This window comes from Silene latifolia, chromosome Y (assembly GCF_048544455.1).
Source record: "Silene latifolia isolate original U9 population chromosome Y, ASM4854445v1, whole genome shotgun sequence".
NCBI classification, from domain to species: domain Eukaryota; kingdom Viridiplantae; phylum Streptophyta; class Magnoliopsida; order Caryophyllales; family Caryophyllaceae; genus Silene; species Silene latifolia.
The window spans coordinates 310822321-310846983 of NC_133538.1; the positions used below are offsets into that span (position 1 = coordinate 310822321).

Here is a 24663-nt window from a genome sequence, read left to right on the forward strand (position 1 = left end):
CGTGCTGTATCTCGGCTTTCTTCGACCAGGTCTAGGGAGGTTCTCAGACCTTCCTCATTTTCAACCGGGTTAAAGGTGGCCGTTCTGAATGTCGGCACCGCCGCTTCAATTGGTAGGACTGCTTCAGACCCGTAGACTAAGTGGAATGGACTGTACCCCGTTGCTTCTTTCTCCGTGGTTCGAAGGGACCACAGGACGCCGGGTAGTTCATCGGCCCATCTTCCCTTTAGGTCTTCAACTTTCTTCTTCAAACCGTTGAGGATTGTTTTATTGGCTGCCTCCACCTGTCCGTTGCTCTGTGGGTGGCAGACGGAGGAGTATGCGAATTTGATACCAAGCTCTTCCAACCAGTTCATTATTGTGTCCCTCCAAAACTCTCGGCCGTGGTCAAATACCATGACTTGGGGTAAACCAAAACGAGTTATGACATTTTCCCAGATTACCTTTCTTACGGCCGCCGTCGTCTTCGCAGGTACCGCTACAGCTTCAACCCATTTGGTGAAATAGTCAACGGCGACAATCAAGTACTTTCTTCCTCCGGATGCCGTTGGAAATGGCCCTAGTAGATCCATCTCCCACTGTGCAAATTAAAAGGAAGGGGACTAAGTACCGGCTGCGGGTCTCGGGAAGGTGCATGTATCACCGGAGCATGCATTTGACAGTTGTTGCACTTTTCGGTTTTGGCTCTGGAATCCTCAAGCATGGTGGGCCAGAAGTAGCCGGCTCGGAGAGCTTTGTGGGCTAGTGTTCTTGCCCCCATGTGATGACCACAGATGTCTTCGTAAATTTCACAAGATTAGCTCGCGTCGGTGGCCGACACATTTCAAGAGTGGCCTTATCACGGACCTCCTGTATAATTCTCCTTCAAACACCAAGTACCTTGCTGCGATCCTCTTTATCTTCTGCGAGGGACTGCGGTCCTCCGGTAACTCATTTATCAATTTGTACTTCATTATCGGAGTCATCCACGTTGTCTCGGCCTCTATGTCACCCACCATGCCGACGGTCTCAGTAATGCTTTTGGCGTTCCTGATGTCCACCAGCACGGTTCGACTGACATTCTTGATGGTTGAAGTGGCAAGTTTTGAGAGAGCGTCGGCTCGGTTGTTCTCAGACCTGGGAATGCATTGTATCTGGAAAGATTTCAATTTTGAAGTGTCAGCTTTTACCCTTTCCAGGTATCTTACCATCCCGTCGTCTCGAGTCTCGTACACTCCTCTGATTTGATTAGCCACTAAAAGTGAATCTGTTTTCAAAATGATGTGTTCCGCACCGGCAGCTCTAGCTAACTCGACTCCAGTTATCATCGTCTCGTATTCGGATTCGTTGTTTGAGGCTGAGAAGGTAAATTTTAAGGCGCACTCAAACTCGTCCCCGTTTGGGCTGATGATAAGGATACCGGCTCCTGAGCTGTTCGCCGTGGAGGACCCGTCGGTGTATACTTCCCATACTCTGGGGTTTGGCTCTTCTTGATAAGTGCACTCGGCCAGGAAGTCTGCAAGTGCCTGTCCCTTTATCGAGGGCCTCGGCTTATATTGAATGCCGAAGCCGGATAGCTCTACCGCCCATTTGATGAGCCTGCCGGATTGCTCAAATTTTTCCAATACTTTCTCCAATGATTGGTCGGTTAAGACCGTCACGGGATGTGCGTCGAAGTAAGGTTTCAGTTTCCTTGCGGCAACGACGATAGCAAAGGCTGCTTTTTCAATCAGTGGGTAATTTCTTTCGGCGGGCAACAATGTATGGCTGACAAAGTAGATTGGGTGTTGTTGTTTGTCTTCTTCTCTGATGATCACCTTGACCGACCGTGGCGAGGTAATCGCTATGTATAGATATATCGTCTCCCCCAAAGATCGGCTGGACGGGGTTGGGAGAGTTTGAAGATGAGCTTTCGGTTGCACTGAAAGGCGTGCTCGTTCCTTCCCAGTGAAGTCTTTATTTCCCTTCAACACTTTGAAGAATGGGGTGCTCTTGTCGGCTGACCGAGAGATAAAACGGGCTAGAGCCGCCATCCTCCCGGTCAACATCATAACCTCTTTTCGATTCCGCGGCTCCGGCAGGTCCAGGATTGCTTGGACTTTCTCTGGATTGGCATCAATTCCCCTGGCGCTGACAAGTACGCCGAGGAACTTACCTGCCCGGACACCGAAGTTGCACTTCATTGGGTTAAATTTCATCTTGTATTTCCTTAGCGAACAAAATGTCTCGTGTAAATCGGCTAAGTGCTCGCTGTCAGACTTGCTTTTTACAATAGCATCGTCGACGTAAGCCTCAATGTTTCGCTCTTTTTGATTTTGGAACACTTTGTCCACCAGTCTTGTGTAAGTTGCGCCGGCGTTCTTCAAACCGAACGGCATCATTTTATACATGTATGTGCCGTTACCGGTGATAAATGCGTATTTAGGCATGTCTTCTTCGGCCATGAATACCTGATGATACCTTGAGAAGGCGTCCAGCAGGCTCAGCATAGTGTAGCCTGCCGTGGCGTCGATTAAACTATCTATTCGAGGCAAGGGATAGCAATCTTTGGGGCACGCTTTATTAAGATTGGTAAAATCTACACACATCCTCCACGCCCCCGATGATTTCTTCACCATTACAACATTAGCTAACCACTCAGGATAAGTACAAGGCATGATAAAGCCCGCCGCTAGTAATTTATCTATCTCGGCTTTGATGGCCTCATCCTTCTCGGCTGAGGAGTTCCTCATCTTCTGTTTGACAGGACGAGCGGTGGAGAGTACGTTCAGCTTGTGAACAATTACCTCCCGGGCTCACGCCTGGCATCTCGGCTGCAGAGTAAGCGAAGACGTCTTTGTTCTTCCTCAGCAGGTCTAGGAGAGCGGCCCTGAATTTTGGCTCCAGGTTGACACCGACAGTTACGGTGCGCCCTGGGTCAATTTCCACTTCTTCGGTCTCGGCTCCTTCGACCATGCCGACAGTGGCATCCATGAGGTCGCCCTCCTGTTGTAAGGATGGGCTTTTCCCCTTCTCTGACTTCTTCGCCACTTTGAGGGATTGCATGTTGCACCCTCGACGGATATACGGACGTTGACTACTTCGTCTTTTTCGTCCTTTGAGACGAGCTTATGCGCTTCCCCTCGGTCCGAGACATACATTAGTGTCGGGTCCAGGATGGACATCTACCGCATCGGCCTCGCTCGAGTGACTCGGCCTATGAGAACGTTGTAGGCGGACGAGCCGTCAATGACCACGAACTCGGATAGGACATTCTTAGCCGCATTCCCTCGCCGAACATCACCAGCGATCGATTGACCCCGGGGTACCAGGCCGCCCCGGAAAATCGTACAACGGATTGGTGCGGGGGCTCAAATCCTCAACCTTGACCGAGATTGAGAAAGCACTCCCGAACATGATGTTCGTGTAGGCGCTGTGTCAATCGGGCACCTCTTGACCAGGTGGTTGGCTATGTCCAAGTGGACTACAAGTGGGTCATTTGTGCGGGCCGATGACTCCCTCGTAGTCCTTCTTCCCAATAGTCATATCGGGGATGTTGGAAGCGGGGATCTCTGTTTTGGGCACAAAGTTGATGGCCTGATATAGCTCGTTCAGGTGCCGTTTGTGCCCATGAGCGGACCCACCGTTCTCGTTGCCCCCGATGACAACATGGGTTACTCCTATCCGTTCAAAGACGGATTTTTTATTTGAGCCGCCGGTATTAGTCTTTTGGCCTCCGGCAACATATTTGCTGAGGCTCCCCTTCCGGATCAGCTCTTCAATGGCATTCTTCAGATGCCGGCAGTTGTCAGTTAAGTGACCGGTGTGGCCGTGGTACTCACAGTCCTGGCTCGTGTCACCGTCCCCCCTCGCCGTGGGAGGCCTTTCCCACTTCTGACCCTCGTTCTTGCTCGGGGAGAAGACCTCGGCAGCAGATACGACCAGGGGGTGTGACCATTGTACCGCTTTTGGTAGTACGGTCCCGAAGTCCCCCCGGCGCCCGCCGAGTTCTGTTTCCTGGCGGACTTGTCAGACCGTGACCTATTATTGTCACGGCGTCCTTCATCCGGGTTGTCCTCCCGGCGGCTCTTACTCTCTGAGTGCCCGGCCTCGCTGTGGCCTACCCAGGTTTTGTGATAGTCCTCCACCTTTATGTCTTGGTCGGCCATCTTCCTGGCGGAGTCTAGGTTCAGGCCTCCGCACTTGATGAGCTCGTTTTTTAAGTCCCCTCTTGGGAGGCGTTTCATCAGTGCGAAGGCCGCCAGTTCGCTGTTCAGCTCACGAATCTGCTGAACCTTGGCGTCGAACCTCTTCACATAACTTCGGAGAGACTCGCCTCCCTCTTGTTTGATAGTCAGGAGATCCGACGTCTCGACGGCCCTTCTCTTATTGCAAGAATACTGGGCCAAAAATATGTCCCTTAGGTCGCCATAACAGTATATCGACCCATTGGGTAGCCCCTTGTACCAACTTTGTGCCATCCCATGCAGAGTCGTTGGGAAGACTCGGCACCAAACCTCATCAGGCTGCTCCCAGACCGACATGTAAGACTCGAAAGCCTCGGCATGGTCGGTTGGGTCGCTTTCTCCTTTGTATGATATGGGCGGCAACTTAAGTTTAGTCGGCACCGGGACCTCTAGGACATAGGCGCTGAGGGGCTGTCTGACCACGTGTCGAATGACACGCGGCGATCGGCTCCTCGCATCCTTAGTCCGGCTCCTCTCCCCGTGGCGGGAAGGGCTTCTTCTTCGACTCTGGTGAGTCGGACTTCTTCTCCGACTCTGGTGAGTTGGACTTCTCCTCCGACTCTGGTGAGTCGGACTTCTCCTCCGACTCTGGTGAGTCGGACTTCTTTCACTCCTCTGGGGCAGGCCTCGTTGGTGCTGCGGCGACGCTGTCCTCCCGCGAGTGCGGGAAGGACTCAGGTCTACCACTGGCACTCTGGGCTCCCGGCGTCTTGACATGGTCAGCTTCCTCCAATGCTCCGTTCAAGTTTCTCGGAGTCATTTTTTGGGCCCTGGTCTCCTGTGGGGGTGCCGCCGCTCTTGTCGTCGTGACAGTGTGAGTCGGCGTGCTACCCATTAGGTCCAGGAATAGCTTTAGTTTAGCTGTATCAACCACATGTCCCATGACAGTGACTTGGTCGGTGGGCAGCGGTGTTTCTGGTATTATTGGCATCCCGTACGCCGGTTGAATTACTCGGCCGGTGGGGGACTGCCCAATCCCAGAATTGTGGACGGTATCATCTTGGTAGAATTCGGTTTCGTCAGTCACAATTATTTCTGGCTGTTTTGACATCTTCTTAGCTTGTTGGGTGGGTTTTGTTTTGTGTTTTTTTTTGTTTGGGATTTGACCAGCTTCTAGTATCTATCCCCACAGACGGCGCCAATTGTTCCGGGTGTAATTTCAGAGCAGTGTTGTTTACCACGTAAGCTTGGTGAATGGATGTCCTTCCTTGCTTTGACTCTTCCTCTCGGTCTCTCCTGAAACGATGAACAAACTGAGGGCTCGGCTTTGCACCGAGCGTACTCACTCCGACGCTCAAGTCAGTGAACTTAAAGGGATTAAGTTGTGTGTTACTTGACAAAGTATATTGTAGAGAGATAAGGGAGTTTATACCAGATGAATAGTGTAACTTTAGGTTAGATTGTGGATCCCCTTCTCAATGAGAGAAGTGGAGTATTTATAGACTTTCACCTTTTGTCACGTAGTGGCCAAGTGGCCAAGTGGCTAGCAGGTGGAAAGACTGTTCTACCCTCGGCCGAGGGACCCATGGCAGGCCGGCTGACTCCATGCCGAGGGGTCTTGGATATGAGTACGCGGATATGTGTCCCTATTTGGTGATTGCCCAGTACCGAGACCCAGTGACCGGCCGACAGGCTGCGTCGGTTAGGCGGTCTAACATGTTGACTTGCTGTCTCTTGATCCTTGACCTTGCTCAATATGTTGACTCGGTCAGGGGGTGCAGAATATGCCCCATCAGTTATAAACATTCCATTTTATTTTTATAAAAGTATTTGATATTAAATTTAAATAAGTGAAGCTAAAACTTGCCCTTGATTATAACTCGTTTTCATTTACCATCCAAACGAATCTTTTAATTTATCTCTTTCGACAACTCATTTCACGCTTAAAGAACATCATTCACCCCAAATGATGTCCAAATGTCATGGACACGCGTCGGACACGGCTGAAATACCATGGACACGCGTCAGACACGTGCCCGAATAAATGTAGAAAGTTAGACACGACTTTGTAGGTGTTCGACACGTTTCGACGTGTGTCCGAGGAGTGTCGGTGTCCGACACGGTGTCAGACACGAGACGACTGATTAAGAGAAGTGTCCGTGCTACCTAGCTTGTGGTGGCCCCAAATTTACTTTATTTCCCTTGTAACACCTTTTTTTTTATTTGGAAATGTTAACCTCTGTTAGCTTTAATTTGTCTTTGGTGAAAATGCGATTCAATCCCAAATGTTACCGGCGTAGCCAATCACAGTCCATCTGCGATGACAAATACATTAACGGTGTGGCCTTTTTTCTTAAGCCTTTTTCGTACTATATTTAAAACGGCAAGTCTAATGGGTTGTTGTTATGTAATGTGAGACTCGTACAGAACTTAACCAATATACCGCGTCCTTGTTATGATTATTATCAAGGGAACGTTTTAGCACCTTTATTATACTATCATTTACATTATCAATATACTTTTTAGTGAAAATTATAAATTACCACCTAATATTTACCGTATTTTACAAACTACCACCTTGTATTTCGTTTATTACAAATAACCACCTACATTACACTTTATATATCCGAACTACCACCATATTTCATTCCCGATCATCATTTAGCATAATTTCACTTATTAAGTGAATAAACTATGAAATGACCATAATGCCCTTAATTTTATTCACTCCAAACACTCATTAACATCTAATTAAAAGACAAACAAAATCAAACCTCTTTACCCCAAAAATACAATCTCAATCAAAATTATATTTGAAAAATCAAAATCCAACAATCAGAATTATGAGGACATTCATCTACTAAGAGAACTGACAATCAATTCATCATAAATTTTACACAATCATAAATTTCATTCCCGGTGGGTCGGGTGATGAGCGAAGTTTTCGGTGAATGAAGTGGTGGTCCGGTGGCGGTAGCATGGGATGCTTTGAGTTTGTTGTTGTTGGTGGTGGTGGGGGAAAAAAATCTGGCAAATTCATTATGGACAATTTTTTTTTGTTGATCGACAATTTGATGAGGATGATGAATTGATGATGATGATAATGAAATTATTGGAGTGCCGCCTGTTGGTTATTGAATGACGTTTACATATTTAGTTTTAGGTGTTAATGTTTGTTTTGACTTTGTGAATTAAAATAAGGGTAAATTGGACTATTTATAGTATATTAACTTAACGAGTCGGGACTTGAATAAATTGATGATCGGGAATGAAATACGGTGGGAGTTCGGATATATACAGTGTAATGTAGGTGGTTATTTGTAATAAACGAAATACAAGGTGGTAGTTTGTAAAATACGATAAATACTAGGTGGTAATTTACAATTTTCACTACTTTTTATTATTAGTATTATTATTGTTATTAATAGCACAATAAGTATCAGTAATCTTGTTATTTTTTTTTTTGGCAGTTCAGTAATCTTGTTATTATCAATGCTATTTTTACTATTTTTTTAGTTTTATATTGCTATGATTAGTGTTATCATTGTTATTATTATTAGCATTATAAATTTTGTAATTATCATTATTACTAATAATATGAACTACGTACTATAAAGGCCGTCGCGCATTTCGTCAACACGTTCCCTTTATGCACTGAGCACACTGTCTATTATATCGGCATGGAATTTAACCTTTTTAAAGGTAACTTGATTGCGCACATAAAATTTGTGTTTGAGTACGTAATTCATGAACATAGCCGATTCTTTTGACAATTATTCACTTTAGGCAAAATAAACCATCTTATAAGCAGAAAGACAATAGTTGTAATTGATACGTACAAGACTTTGCAGTTCTAAAGTACATACAAGACACTAAGACAATGCCCAAGCAAGGTCACCAACCGAAACGTGACCTTGTTGGGTCATGCTAATTACATAATTAAGTGGTATTAGGATGCTAATTTGGTGACCCTGAATAACTCAGGGTCACCTGGTGACCTTGAGTTGGGATATTGGTAACATTGGTGATCCAACACATGTCATCCTCTCATTTGTTCTTCAAAAATGAAAAGGACGGACGGAAATGAACTTGTCAGCCCTCTGCAAAGCATCCTGCCATTTTTGTGGAAAAGTAAGAGATTCAGTAACTGAATTATTACTAGATCAAATGAGAAATATATAGTAAATTGAAATAGAAAAAAAATATGAGCATATAATAATTGGCTTAATTTTTTTAGGGTGTTGCTCTTTCATGTACGCCTTTTACTCAATCATGTACGTAATTTCCAATTTTACCCTTCACTTTTCGTACCCTCTCTCTCTAAACTGTTATCCTCTCTCTCTCCTTCCCTCCACCAAAACCCAACCTGATATCCTCTTTCACCATACACCACCGCACGCTCGTCTCCCTTCGCCGTCGCTCAACCACCTCACTCATTCCCGCAGTCACCACGGACACCGATACACCACTCACATCGACACATACATCTTACCACCTTGCACGAAAATAGAAAACAAAAGCGCGCAGCAGTATGTATCAATCACTTTGAACATTAAAAAACTTCAAATAAATCCCAATTCCCATTAATAATGAAAATGAATCATGAAACCATATATATGGACTATGGAGCAACGATTAGATCAACCTCTCATTTACATCAGTGCTTTTATTATGATTACGATTACGATTTAGCGGTAGCGAGTAGTAATCCTTTTATTCCTTTCCATGAATCGCGACTCTAATTGTGGCCATGAGCATCCGACTATGATAAACCTATAGAAATAGGGATGATAGGATGGTGGTTGGGGGAAGCGCCACTAGTAGAAAACACCCCTACGGTGGCGGTCGAAAATGACCTTTTATGGCGGTTTTTAAATGTTTTGGGTGCGTCGTTTATCACGGGGTCGTATATACTTTTGCGGCGGTTGTACAACCGCCACTATAGCTAGCCTACAGTGTCGGTTTTCCAAACAAAACCGCCATTATAACCTTATATAAAACGACGGTTTTTAGACAACAACCGCCGTTATAACTCATCTATAGTGGCGGTTATTGTTTGAAAACCGCCACGTTAGATATTTCAATAATGGTAGTGCACCGCTACATTTCCTCTATAACAGCGGTTGTTTTTACACAACCGTTGTAAAAGGTAAAAATAACGTCGGTTGTGATTACAGAACCGCCACTAAAGTTACTTATGACGTCGGTTGTATAACAAAGAACCGTCATTAAATAAATCACTATTTTCGAAATATTTAAATTTTTGACGTCGTTTCTAAAAGAACCGTAGTTAAAAAAATTATATTTTTTTTAATAATAATTTTTCTCGCAATTTCGGCAACACCTCCCCCTAAATTTGATAAATCCAAATATTATACGAACAAAATGAAACCTGTCAATAGAAATGTAACCACATTTGAATAACTTGCAACAACACAAGTCCAACAAACTTACAAGAATCTTGCATTACATGCATCGAACATAAAATTAACATCTATCATTCTTACCAAAGATAAATCCAATATAATGTATGAATAACATACACGCCTTACTTGAAAAACTAATCTAGAAGTTGTCTAAAAATTTGGTAGCCCACTCTTCTTTGATCTCATAAATATCAGCACTTGACATGGTTGATTGCTCCATATGCTATAGTTAATAAATAGGTCAATTAGTAACAATATAAATATACAACTACATAAATAAACAATACCAAGAACGGAAATAAGATATACCTTCACAAATTCTTCTTCTTTAACCCTCGAAAGGTAAAAAGTTATGTTATACATCCATTTCATGACATAATAACCACACTCGTAATCCTTTGGTTGTTGAGGGCACTAAAATTTATAGAAAAAATATGATATTAATTATGTAACATATAAAATGTAATTATAATTTAAAGTTAGTCATTAGAATATAAAATAAGTTCATATTTCACTTACCAAGATATCGTCTTTTATTATGAGTTTATTATTCTTTCTATTGAAATTACGCCTTCCGCCATGATCGCAATGTATGAACCAAGCGTTGTGGAGTCTTTTTTTTATCTCCAATCTCTTTGGATTGGAGAGGAACAAAGAGTATCCTATGACATTATTATCACCACATATGGGACAAAAGAAATACCTCTTAAATCGGAGTGCATCCCAAAGTTGGTAAAAGACATGATATGAGCGTTCCACGGGGCCAAATGAACCACTCTTAATCGAACCACTCTTGATGCAAGATAAACAAAATATAATATAAAAAAAGGAATAGAAAGCAAACAAAGTCCCGATTCAAAAACTACAAACAAATCTCGCCTTTTCAAGCAATAGTGGTCATAGGTTTAAGTTTAGCATAAAGCAAGGGCAACAACAAGGAGTGAGTCAATGATAAAACAAAGGAGGTGAATTTTTGGGGTCTTTTGCCAAAATGACCATTCTAGTAAAACTAATTATCAAAATAACCATTTTCTAAAATTATTTTCTAATATAACCATTTTACTATACTTTCCTTACATTCTTTTACCAACTTCATTGTGCCAATAATCTTCATCTCTCTCCCTCTTATTTCGTTCCAGTTTTCATGAGTGTTTGACAACATTGGTTGATAATTAGAGTAATACTGGTATGCTAATGTTTTGCATTCTCTTCTCTTAGAAAATAACTCATCTCATTCTAACTTTCGTCTGTCTCCCGTATCGATATTGCAATTCCTTGGTTATTTTATTCCACTATGAAGAGGTAGTGATATAAGTTCATTACTTAATTAACATCTAAGATACTATAAGGTAACCATTAAATGTCAAACTAAATACTAGCAATTCCCGAGACTCTCCATTAATAATATATCTGTTTCTAATTAATCCTACCGATACGGTTTATGATTGCAAATTCATGAGTCCAGGTTGATTAATAGAGCAACAAGCCAAGAAGAACTTTAAAAGTTGTGGTACTAACTTCCAACATGCCAAATTGCAAGTTTGCAACGGCTATTAATTAATTTACGACAACACAAAATTGCTCAAAAACAAGACCATGTATTATATTCCGTAAAAGAATATTTTTTTTTACAGTCATGAGTTTTAAAAAGAAATTGAGAACCGCAAATTATTGAATTTGCAACAATATTTATAGAGTATTAGTTGCTAAGGTAAAAGAAGATTAAATGAATGAATAGTTTGGAAAGAATTCATGTTAGTTTGGTTGATTTGGGAAATAGTTTTAGAAAATGATTATTATAGTAATTAGTTTTACTAGAATGGTCATTTTAGCAAAAGACCCGAATGTTTTAGAAAAGATATACAATGGGATACAGCATGTCAGACTTAAGAACTCTTGGTGCAGACATCAACGACATCAGCACATCAGCAAATGCTGGTAAGTCATTAAGGGGTGGTTTTAATGAGAAGGGTTTGAAATTCACAGCATCAAGCATGCCTTTGGAAGTTATAAGTTGTAACTCTCTTGGTACCAAAAAGCCACTTAGAGATCTTGGTTAATTCACAAAAACGTTTCCAAGCTACTCGAGAAAAAGAACCATTTTTTTCTTTTTTTGCATTTCCCTTGGCCTTTTCTATAAGTCTATAGCATATTTTCATCAAAAGATTTCAAACAATTTTCCTAATTTGCTCTACATGCTTATTCTCTATAATGTGAGAAGTGTAACAAATCTTTCACAACACTAGTTTTATTCAACTATCGATGTCAAATGAAAAAAGAGTAATTAATTATTAGCAGCATTCAGAATTTTGCAGATTTCAAATAAGAATCAATCTCCATACCGTTGGAAGGCGGCCGCTAACATTACCGATCTTGAATTAATGCCTCCAAATGCTAAACGTTGAAACACAAGGGTGCCTGGTGGTAGATTGTGCTTGGGAAATAATCGAGTCCAATTGCCATTCACAAAGACTCGCAAATTAAAGAAAAGTGGAAAACATAGACTACACTAACCTTCAGAAAACAATGGTCGTAGGCTTGAGATGTAACATCAATATTATGCCGCAATTTAGCAAAAGAAAGTGTAACATGTAAATCACTAGGAACAACAGGAATAACAGTCATAAACAAGGTAAAAGGAATTTACAGAATAATCGGGCAAAGGAAGAATATTTTTAGGGAATTAAGTTTTTAGCTGTTGATATTGAAGCGATAAAAAACAACAAACTTTTTTTCTTTCTATAGTACAGCAGCAACAAATTATAGCAAATAATTAAAACCTTAAAAAGCGATCAAGCAATTAAGATCTAAATAAACTCGAAAAGCTTAAAATTAAAACAAGCAACCTTTGGAATTGTAGTATTGGTCCTCAATGTCGACAATTAGTTCATTGGCATCATCGTCGGAGTAATCGAATCTGTAATCTTCCATATCTGCATCTGCGACAGCTTATTACAAATATTTGGTGGTGATTGTAGGGTGAGTGGTGCGGGATGCGGTGGTGGGCAGGTGGGGGAGGCTTGACATCGGTGGTTGCCGGAGTTGAATTGTGAGGGGATTGTAAAGGGTTTTGGGTTTTGTCGGCGTGGAAATGAAGACGACGAAGGAACTCAATGGTAACCATAGGTTTTAATTGTAAGGGAATTGTAATGGGTTTTTGGAGTTTTTTTTATTCTTTCTATTAAAGTCGATTTTAATTAAAACCGACACAAAAACATATAATGGCGGGTTTTAACCCAAGAAATTGTCACTTTGTATTAACTTTTCGCGTCATTCTTAACGTCGGTTGTTAATAGAACCGCCACAATTGACCTATGGCGGCGTTTTCTATTTGGAACCGCCATAAAAAGCTTCTGTTATCACGCCGGTTCTAACTTAAACCGCCACTATAGACCTCCCACATACATAAAAATTTCCTTCCCGCCAATTTATTGGGCTTTTCGCGTCGTTTCTATTAGAACCGCCACGATAACCGCGTCGTGATAGGGGTTTTTTCTACTAGTGCGCGAGCGGCAACAGGGGAAGCGCGAGCGGGAACGGGGGAGAGATAGGTTGGATGGATGGCTGATTCTGGGTAGAGTCAACGGGGTTGTGAGCGCTAGTTGAGGGATGATAGGACGGAGTAACAGTTGGGTTGAAGGGTAGTTTATGGAAATTTTATGAATAAATGTCCATGATTGAGTAAAAGTCGTACATGAATGAGCAACTACGTTTTTTTATTGTCAACAAAATGAAATCAAATTTGACATATTTTGGCCAATTTAATAATGAAAAAAGTATTCAAAAAAAAAAGTAATTAAATTAAACAAAATTAATTACCTCAAGTAAGGTTGGATGGTGATGGTCGACATATTCATAGAAATAATCGATGATGGTAAATAAAAGAGAAAGAAAGAAATAAAAGAAACCTGAGCAAGAATAGATCTGGGATGTCCGATGATGGTGTTGATGGTGATGCACTCAAGATCGATGACGATGGTGATGACCTTCTCGTCTGACGGTTTCTATCTTTGTCAAAATAAAAGATCGAACGATGATGATGATGGTGATCTTCGATAGATCATGGTGGTGATGATGAAGATCAGTAATGTTGTGAATGTCGATTGATTTAGGAGAAAATAAAGACGGGAAAAATGAAGAGGAAAAAAGGTAAATTAAGTTGTGGAAAAGGATTTTGGGAAAGTTGGAAATGATTTTGTTGGGAAGGGGATAAGAACCAACGATCCAATTTTGTGGATTGTGTGAATTTTTTTGGTTTAAAGTTTTGGTTAAATTATTGTATGAGACGGTTTTATAATGTCAGATGATATATTTGTATAGATCATAATAAAATAAATTGTTTGAAATAATTAACGATTGCAAGACTATATGTCGATGTATTTAAACTTTGACGGTTCAATTGGATATAACCATCTATCAAAATAATTATTTTTTTACCTTTTTTATATTTAATACTGATTTAAAATTAATTTTTTATTTATTATCCGGATCATTTTTTTTATATTAAGATATTAACAAAATTAAATATAAAAAATTAATTTATTTATAATTTGTTAGTAATAATTGTAAAAGTAAGAGAGAGGTTTTGGTGGATAGTGATATGGTAAATGATTGGAAATGTTGGAAAGTGGAAAAATGATTGGGTTGGTGACCTAGGTCGTGACCTTCTGCTTGGGAGAGTGAAAGTGGGTCAAGATTAATAAGGTGCGATTAAGAGGAAAATTTTTGGTGACCCGATTAAGGCGACCTTCTGCTTGGGGATGGTCTAAGGTCATTCCAACCTCAGCGCAGCTAGAGTTTGGTTCATCTGAATCCTGCTCGACGTAGCATTTCAAATGACACAACAATCTTAATGGAATTTACATCACCGTCGGCAACACATGTGTTGTTAAGCACTTTCAGTTCGGCGGATGTACGGGCACGTGACAAGGCTACGTATAGATGTCCATGCGAGAAACATGGTTTGGGCAGATATATTCCTACTCGCTTCAGCGTCTGACCCTGAGCCTTATTAATCGTCATCGTAAAGCTTAACTTAATAGGGAATTGCTTCCTTTGGAAATTAACTGGAAATTTGGAGCTTTTGGAAGGCCTAAGATTAATTCTAGGCAGGAATACTTGTTCTCCAGTGTAAAACCCAGTTGATATCTCGCACTCAATCATGTTCGGGCAGAAACGTTTGCAGATGAGTCTAATGCCATTACACAGGCCAGCAGCGGGGTCTAGGTTTCTCAGCAAGATAATGGGTGAATTTTCCTTCACAATCAGTTCATGCGGTGTCATTCCAGCAGGAGAGAGCGAGTTGTGAAATTCAGCTGGATAGACATTTGAATTATCGTCTATCACACTATCAAAGCTTTTGTAAATATGTGGCTCTCCTGGGAAATCTTCGATAAGCATATTGTTGATAGCATCTACATCACTGTTACGTGGAGTAAGTATTGCGCGTTCGGTAAAAATGTCTGCATTGAAATCGGATTGCTTGATTTCTGGAAATACGTTCCGAATGAGTGTTTGCTCTGGTTGTTCTGCATCACTGGTTTTTAATATCAAGTTCATAGGTATCTCCACCAAAGCACTATCGTTAGCCTGCAAATCTCCGTTTCCCAGGTTTAGCAGAAACTGTGCAAATTCCGGATATGCCCTCGCTCTAATATTCTCAGTTAAGCTAAATTTGGTTAGGTGCTGCCAAAGGGAAGAACTAACAATACTTGCATCCACAGCCTCTTGCTGAGTAGGGTTTGGCAGTACAAGAAGTACTTGTCTAAAATCCCCTCCAAAAACAATCACTTTGCCCCCAAACGGTGCTGAACTACTGCAAACATCTTGAAACAGCATATTTACAGCCTCTATATTTTCTTTTTTGGCCATCGATGCCTCATCCCAAATGACCAAGGATGCCTCCCTTATTAAACCTGCTAATCCACCTTGTTTGGGGACATCACAAGTCAATGATTCATCACTATCTAGCGGTAGTTTGAACCTTGAGTGTGTAGTTCTTCCTGTTGGCAAATTAGAAGCAGCGATCCCAGAAGTAGCAGTTGGTTGGCAGATTTTACCCATCGATCTGACTTTTGCATATAGTGCGCCATATAAAAAAGTTTTACTTGTTCCACCAGGGCCGTCAATGAAAAAGGCACCTGGTTTTTGCATCTTAACATGTTGGATTATAGCCTTATAAGCAAGTCGCTGGTTAACATTAAGCTCTTTCTGCGCAGCCAACTGTACAAGAGGGACAGGAGCGCTGAGTGCATCCATTATATCCCTTGTACTTTGCATGGTAGGTTCATCCTTCACATGTAAATGTTTCAGATTAAAATCCACAAAACTCTTTCCCATCCCCTCAAGAAACCCCTCTACCTGGGCTGCTGTTCTATGTAAAATCTTGTCTGGATCATTTGGGAATTGTTTTCTATAATCTTCTGACAAGGCGTCGTAGTATTCACACCAGAACTCAGCAGGGTTGTTTGGGCAGCCAAAAATAAGTAAAGTTGCAAAGAGACGCCTAAGAGCATTGGGCATTTCAACTTGCACTGCCTCATCCATACACTTTCCTGCTGCATTATCTTCCTCAAGTATTCCCCTTCTTAACGCTGCTTCTTGAAATGACGCACAACAGTTCCCGTCTACGGTCAGCAAGTCTTCAAATGATGTTGGCCCTCTAACATGCGCAAGCAACAACCTCAGGTAGTAGCGTTCCCCTTCCCCTGGCGAAGCATGTGCGACTCTGCCAATGACTACACCCCGGCTAGGTAGCACCAAAACGGACACGGACACGACACGGACACGTGACACGGCATCCCTTGAAATTTAGGACACGGGACACGTTATTTAAATTTAATAAAATATATATTTTATAATTATAAGCGTTCGATTTTATTTTTATAAAAGTATTTGATATTAAATTTAAATAAGTGAAGTAAAACTTGCCTTGATTATAACTCATTTTCATTTACTATCCAAACGAATCTTTTAATCAATCTCTTTCGACAACTCATTTCACGCTTAAAGAACATCATTCACCCTAAATGATGTCTAAATGTCATGGACACGCGTCGGACACGGCCGAAATACCATGGACACGCGTCGGACACGTGCCCGAATAAATGTAGAAAGTTATTAGACACGACTTTATAGGTGTCTGACACGTTTCGACGTGTGTCCGAGGAGTGTCGGTGTCCGACACGGTGTCGGACACGGGACGGCTGATTAGGAGAAGTGTCCGTGCTACCTAGCACCCCGGTCCCTGTTCTTCCTTTTTTTAGTTTTCTCATTCCAAACAAAATGTTCCGGGAATTCACTGTACATATATTTAGGAGCATCTGTATTTTGTGAGTTGGTGACAAAAAATTCAGTAAGCATGGTTTTTGCCCTTAGTTCATCTGATATAACAGATGACAGATCTTCATTGGTTGAAAACTTAATTGTTTGGTTATTGGGTGTATGTACCGGCACCGGTTGCACTGGTGGTGTGGTGTCAAAAAGTTTGAAACCAAAAATTCGCCAGGCTGCTTCTGGTGGTGACACCCACCTACCAGACTGATACTTTTCAATTTCGTCTACAACCGGCACCACTCCTCCATCAACAACATTGAATAAGTCTCGATCATGACCCTTGTAGACATACTTATATAAATACTTGACCGCTTTAATTGTTGAACAGACCTCTACATTCAAGTGGCAGTCAAGAAGCACTAATAGGTATGGATTGTACGGAACAACCGACCTGTTATCCATTTTAACTTTCCGTACCTCAACTATTTCACCCATTCGTTGTAAAGTTTCGAAAACTCTTAGGATAACCTTTAATACACTCCTTTTTCCTGTCTTTTATTTGCATACAGGCGCATTTTGGATTAGAATCTCCACATGGACCGTGCATCATATGTCGTAGGACAGCACTTCTAAGGTGCGCATTAGTAGTTGGAGGTATTTCTGCTGTAACATAAGCATTAAATTTTTCTGGCCGTGTCACTTTATAACCTGGTTTGAGGATGATCAAGAAATGTGCATGCGGAAGGCCCCGTTTTTGGAACTCGACAACATTAATCATGGCTGCCACTTCTCCAAAGATTTGTTTTTCTTTTAGCTGTTTCCTAAGGAAAGTTAGTTTAGCATGGAAAATCCGCGCCACCAAATCAGGCCGATTTTGAGCTTGTTCTCCCGGCTGCAGTTCTGACTTTATTTCAGGCCAGTTAGGATTACATGTCATAGTGATGAATAGATCTGGCTTACCATATTTTTGCACGAGGGCCATGGCATTTAAATATCTTCTCCTCATATCCCTTAGACTACCTAGAAAAGACGGTGGCAACACAATACGTTTCCCGACATTACAGGCCGCATTTCCGCCCAAACTAAGCGTGTCCAGGATGCCCTGATACAGGTCTAGACGAATAGCATCCTGATTCAGCCGCAAGAAGTCCAGACGTGTATTCTCAATCTTGACGTAGATGTCAACTATGTACTGCTGGAAAACTCTCCCACATCTCAGAATGAAGTTCCCAGGCCTAATTTGAAACTTGTATGCATAATATTCTCTACAGGAAATACGCTTGTCCTCTCTTGTGCGCCTTACAGCAGCATCTTGTAAATGCAAATGAGCAAATTATTCAACCAAATTTATACATTGTAAATGAAAATAGCAAAATGCAAATAATGAGCACTTACTTGCCACCTCTGCTTCTATAAGATTTTCTGGTTCACTGCTGGAAACAGCCGACACTGGAAAAGATGCACCAAGCCCCACATCAAATGACGGACTGGAAACCTTCTTTAAACCTTGATGCCACCCGCTCTCGCCCTTTGGTAAAAGTAGCGGATATTGTAAAGGGTCATAGCACCCATAAAAATGCCTAACCCTGTGACTGCGTGAACCTCTCCCATATGCAATTATGTGTGGACCCTCATTTCCTTGCATGGTTGTGCTGTCTGTCCAGACAACTGCAACCTCATCAGATGTTGGAGCATTGTATACCCTTTGATCATGACTTGGGTCTGTGCTTAGTACTATTCTTGTATCCTTGGTCACATCTATCTCCTTTAAAGATCTGAAGAACTTTCCATATGGATTATCATCCATAAGGCCCATTAGCAAGGTAATAATTGTTGGAGAATAATTAGCCCAATTATTCTACTGCTAGTCTGTTAATATTTTGTAACCATTAGTCAAAGATTGTATCTAATCTCTTATCTTTAGTAGCTATCTACTAGGAAACTAATCCCTTAACTTTAGGCATAGAACAACTTCCTGTATTATATAAACATGTACTTCTCTCATTGTTAATCATTAATTAATATAACTTACATGGTATCAGGAGAAAGGTTCGACCTCCGTACCAAACCCTAATCACTCTATCACTCGTGTTCCTCCCATTTTCTCAATGTCTGGACACACAATTCCCAACAACGCCGAGCCGTCAAAACCGCTCGTGCTCTTACACACTCACGCCGTCACCAAATTCGATGGCACCAATTACCAGCAATGGCGCATTCAATTCGAAGCACTATTGCAAGGATATGGTCTGTCATCCTTCATTGATGGCACTCCTCATCCACCTAAACTTCTTGAAGAAAAAGACAAACAACCCGTATCAAATCCGGCGTACCAAACTTGGTTTCGGCAAGATCGACTTCTATTCGGCGCCGTGGCTAGTACCCTAGCCCCGTCTATTAGCCCTCTCCTAAACCGCTTGGCCACCACCAAAGACGCATGGGATACCCTTGCGTCCTCCTATGCCCGCCCTTCCCGTGGCCATATCAAACAACTCCGTCACAAACTTAAATACACAACCAAAGGATCTTCCTCAATCACCGAGTATATGAACAAGATTAAGGCAACTGTCGATGATCTTGCTCTCCTCGGCACCGTCCTCTCTCTAGAGGATATCACCGACCAAATCATTGATGGACTGCCCTCATCGTATCAGTCCGTCATTGATGCGGTCAATGCCCGCGACACTCCGATTAGTTTCTCTGAATTTCACGAGAAACTAATCCGTCAAGAACTCATTATACAACAAACAGAGACCTCCCAAACAACCACATTCAACCCGATAGCCCACCCCACCTATACCCGCACTCCCGCTGCCAACTCTCACTCTGCCCCACGGACCCCAACCACCACCCAAACTGCCACCCCTAACCAAAACCCCAAAAATCCCTTCCGTGGCAAGTGCCAATGGTGCCATGTCCAAGGACATACCCTATCCTACTGTCCCATTTTTAAAGCCTTGTACCCCGACATCCGTGTCCCTCCTTATCCGCGTACCAACACCACCCAAACCCCTGCCCAAGCAAACCCTACGGTCCTCACCCCTCCACCAGTTCAGTCCCCATGGCTCCTTGATAGCGGAGCCTCTCACCACGTCACCACCGACCTTGCTAATCTCGCTCTTCACTCGCCGTATGATGGAACCGATGAGATAGTAATTGGTGATGGTTCGGGATTACCCATCTCGAATTCTGGTTCTGTTTCCTTACCATACTCTTCCACTGCCTCTTTTACTTTAAAAAATGTCTTACATGTTCCCCAAATGCACAAAAATATTATTTCCGTTTCACAATTTTGCACTGACAATAATGTTTTTATTAACTTTACTTCCCATTCTTTTATTGTGAAGGCATGTGATTCCGGCGCTCAACTCTTCACCGGCCCAGCAAAGGACGGAGTCTACTATTGGCCCACGACATCGTTTCCGCAAGTCCATTCCGTTTCCATTCAAGAGGCTGACCTTCATCATCGTCTTGGTCACCCTCATTTAGCTGTTTTTAATAAAATTGTTTCTCGTCTAAACATTAAGGTTTCTCATTTGAATAATAATTGTGATGCGTGTTCGATTTATAAGAGTCACAAATTGCCATTTTCTACTTCCTCGCTCACCAGTAAATTTCCACTTGAAGTAGTTTTCAGTGATTTATGGACATCTCCAGTGCACTCATTTGACGACTACAAATACTACGTCATCTTTGTCGATCACTTCACTAAATTCACATGGCTATTTCCACTTAAGAAAAAATCAGACACTCATCGAATATTTTTCAACTTTAAAGCGTTTGTCGAAAAACAATTTTCTCGTCCTTTACTTACCTTATACTCGGACAATGGAGGTGAATTCGAGAAAATCAAAAATGACCTCGCTACCTCCGGAGTCCAACATCTCACCTCACCCCCTCATACTCCCGAACACAACGGGTTTGCGGAACGACGTCATCGCCATATTGTAGACACCGGACTTGCTCTTTTATCACATGCCTCTATGCCCGTCTGTTACTGGTCAGCTGCCTTTCAAACTGCTGTCTACCTTATCAATCGTATGCCCACACCCTCCCTCAACCACGACTCCCCCTACCTTCGTCTTTTTCAAAGTCCACCTAAATATCACAACCTTCATAACTTTGGGAGCCTATGCTACCCTTGGTTACGACCGTACACTCATCACAAGCTTGACCCCCGCTCCATAGCCTGCGTATTCATTGGCTATTCTCCCACACAACACGCCTACATGTGTCTTGATCCAACCACCCATCGAATTTATGTCTCGAGACATGTTCGCTTTGTTGAAAACACTTATCCCTTCGCTGCCAAACCCGCCTCAACTCCCCTGCCCACCTCAACCTCATGGTGTCACGTTGACATCCCTCTCCTGTCAAGTACGCCACCCCCTACTCAAACCACACCCAACTCCGCTGCCACACCTCCTACTGAACCTGCTACACCTCGAACTCGCCCACCCATAACCAAAGTCTATCAACGTAGACCCCCTGATCCAGCCGTATCCCCTACATCCTCCTCTCCACCCGAGACCTCCTCCCCACACACTAACCCACCCACGGACACTCCTCCCCACACACCAACACCACCACCACCTCCTCCCCACACCCATGCCACTCGTGCTTCTCATAACATCTTTAAACCCATTAATAAACTTAACCTCTCCGCCCAACTCCAACCAGCTGAACCAACAACGACAAAACAAGCTCTCCTCCAACCCATTTGGCGAGCTGCTATGGAGACTCAATTCAATGCTCTTCTCGCCAATGGCACATGGGAACTTGTTCCCCCCTCACCCGAACAAAACATTGTCGGTTGTAAATGGGTCTTTCGCACCAAATACAATCCCGACGGTACTATCCACAAGCACAAGGCTCGCCTTGTTGCCAAAGGCTTTCACCAACGACCCGGGCTCGACTATACCGAAACCTTCAGCCCGGTTGTCAAACCTACCACGGTCCGATTATTGTTAAGTCTCGCCGTTACCAAGAATTGGTCCCTACGCCAACTCGACATCAATGATGCTTTCCTTCAAGGCACACTCACTGATACGGTTTATATGGCTCAACCTCCGGGTTTTGTTGATACCCAAAATCCGTCCTATGTTTGTCGCCTCAAGAAAGCCATTTACGGGCTCAAACAGGCCCCTAGGGCCTGGTACACTGAGCTTCGCTCATATCTCACTACCGCGGGTTTCCATAACTCCGTCTCTGATACTTCTCTTTTTATCCTCAATGATACTTATGACCTGTTCGTTCTTGTCTATGTAGATGACATCATTGTGACAGGTTCTTGCTCGTCTCGTGTGGATTCCTTCATTCAAGCTCTCGCCAGGAGGTTTGCTCTCAAGGACCTTGGTCCTCTTTCTTATTTTCTCGGTGTTGAAGTCCAACCATGTCCTCAAGGTTTGTTTCTCACCCAACAAAAATACACGGCTGATCTTCTTACTCGAGCTAATATGTCTGATGCTAAACCGTGTCCCACACCCATGGACTCCTCAATGAAACTCCGTCTTCGTGATAGTCCCCTGTTCGACAATCCCACTGAATTTCGTACACTAGTGGGTAGCCTTCAGTATTTGTCTCTCACACGGCCTGATATTGCTTTTGCTGTGGGGAAGCTCTCTCAATTCATGCACCAACCAACTACATGTCACTGGTCCGCTCTGAAACGGCTCCTACGCTACCTCGCTGGCACGACTTCCCATGGGATTATTTTATATCGTGACACACCCCTAAGTCTTCACGCGTATTCCGACTCCGATTGGGGTGGTGACAATGATGACCTTACCTCCACGGGCGCCTATGTTGTCTATCTTGATAAGACCCCGATTTCCTGGAGCTCCAAAAAGCTCCGTACTGTTGCTCGCTCTTCCACAGAGGCAGAATACCGCACAATTGCTAACGCTATGGCTGAACTTATATGGCTCGGTCACCTACTTCAGGAGCTGCACATAGACCTGGCAAAACCAACCCGACCCGGTTGACCCGACCCTAAAAGGATGACCCGAGACCCGAAATTGACCCGAATTGCTAAACCCGAATGACACCCGAAGCCCGAAGTGACCCGACCCGACCCGAAAATGACCCGAGCTTTCTTGGACCCGTAACAGACCCGACCCGAAATGACCAATCCGAAACCACTCAACCCGAAAATGACCCGACAAAATATAACTTTAATTGATCCTAATAGACTTGAAATGCCTCTCTTCTCTTAATCTTTGACCCGAAAATGGCCTGACCCGAATTAACCCGACCCGCTTGACCCGAAAAACACCCGACCAACAAACCCGAAATAGACCCGTAACCCGAAATGAACTGACCCGATCCGAACTAACCCGAAAATTTGAGAAACCCGAAATGACCCGACCCATACTGGCCCGACCCGAACCCGACCCGGTTGACCCGTTTGCCAGGTCTAGCTGCACATTACACTTCCTTCCATCCCAGTTGTCTACTGTGACAACCTTGGTGCCACTAACCTCAGCTCCAACCCGGTGTTCCACTCTCGGATGAAACACGTTGCCATTGATTATCACTTTATCCGAGAGCGCGTCCAATCTGGTCTTATGCGTGTCACTCCTATTGCCAATGATGATCAGCTTGCCGATGCCCTTACGAAGCCTCTACCCCGGTCTCGCTTCAATATGCTAATGTCCAAGATCGGTCTCTCGTCCCGGCCGTCCGTCTTGCGGGGGGATGTTGGAGAATAATTAGCCCAATTATTCTACTGCTAGTCTGTTAATATTTTGTAACCATTAGTCAAAGATTGTATCTAATCTCTTATCTTTAGTAGCTATCTACTAGGAAACTAATCCCTTAACTTTAGGCATAGAACAACTTCCTGTATTATATAAACATGTACTTCTCTCATTGTTAATCATTAATTAATATAACTTACAATAATTTCCTCCTTCAGATTAGGAAAAAGTCCCAATCGGTTTTCTTTCTCATGCTGACCATCATAGAAGTACAACTGCAGATATCTAGGAATACTGTCCATGGGTATTAAATCTGGTAAGTTATGATAGACCTGGCCCTGCGCCTTAAAAACAAATATTCCATTCTTTGTCTTTGAGTCAAATGTTCCTCCCAAAGAGCTGAAAGCGAAAAGGTTATTATATAACCTTGAAAATTTTTGGAAATGCAATGAATCTTCATCTCTTGCAGTATAAAGATGCATTAGTTCTTCAGGATATTCGTTTAAAGCAAGGTTAATATCACCACTGCAGCAACACAAGCCCTTTGCTTCGTACTCGAATTTCTTAGCACCACAATATTCGCAGTATATTGGCGGCTTTAATTTAGCTGGTTCTGTAGGCACCGGTTTCCCTCCCAAAGCTGGTGTTGGACGGTGGTCTCCATTCCGCCGAAATACAAACAGTGTGTGAATGCATTTTAATAATACTGCATGATTTCTTTGAAGCTATGTCTGCCGCCTTTTGCCTACTTTGTCAAAAGTAGCTCTATATGGGCACATGCATTCATACTAGAAATTGGTATTATAAATACCCATGATCTCCAAGCAGAGAACACGCACCACAACATATCTACTTCTCCCTCATACATTCCTCTTTCTTATACACTCTTTCTATATTTCGGGTATAATTGTTTAACCCGTAGAGAGTATAATACTTGGGCTATTATCTATCGGCCTTTGAGGAAATATTCTTGTACTCCCATTTTATTATAGTGGAATTACTTGGCTCTCTCGCCGGTGGTTTTTTACCTCTATTTATAGAGGGTTTTTCCACCTAAAAATCCCGGTGTCATTTTATCGTCTTTATTTAATTTCTCTTTTATCTTTAGCTGAATCTATT

The 24663-nt window shown here is 42.7% G+C and overlaps 2 protein-coding genes across 2 annotated transcripts; both read right to left on the bottom strand.

The window, feature by feature from the left end:
• Positions 1-14374: 14374 nt before the first annotated feature.
• Positions 14375-17308, bottom strand: LOC141631176 (uncharacterized). Its single transcript, XM_074443881.1, has 2 exons — positions 16803-17308; positions 14375-16298 (listed from the first exon to the last, which is right to left on the bottom strand). The coding sequence occupies exons 1-2, from the start codon at positions 17306-17308 to the stop codon at positions 14375-14377; spliced, it is 2430 nt and encodes an 809-aa protein (XP_074299982.1).
• A 25-nt stretch (positions 17309-17333) lies between these two features.
• Positions 17334-18662, bottom strand: LOC141631177 (uncharacterized). Its single transcript, XM_074443882.1, has 2 exons — positions 18242-18662; positions 17334-18157 (listed from the first exon to the last, which is right to left on the bottom strand). Exons 1-2 carry the CDS (start codon positions 18660-18662, stop codon positions 17334-17336), a joined length of 1245 nt encoding a protein of 414 aa, XP_074299983.1.
• Between the last annotated feature and the right edge of the window lie 6001 nt (positions 18663-24663).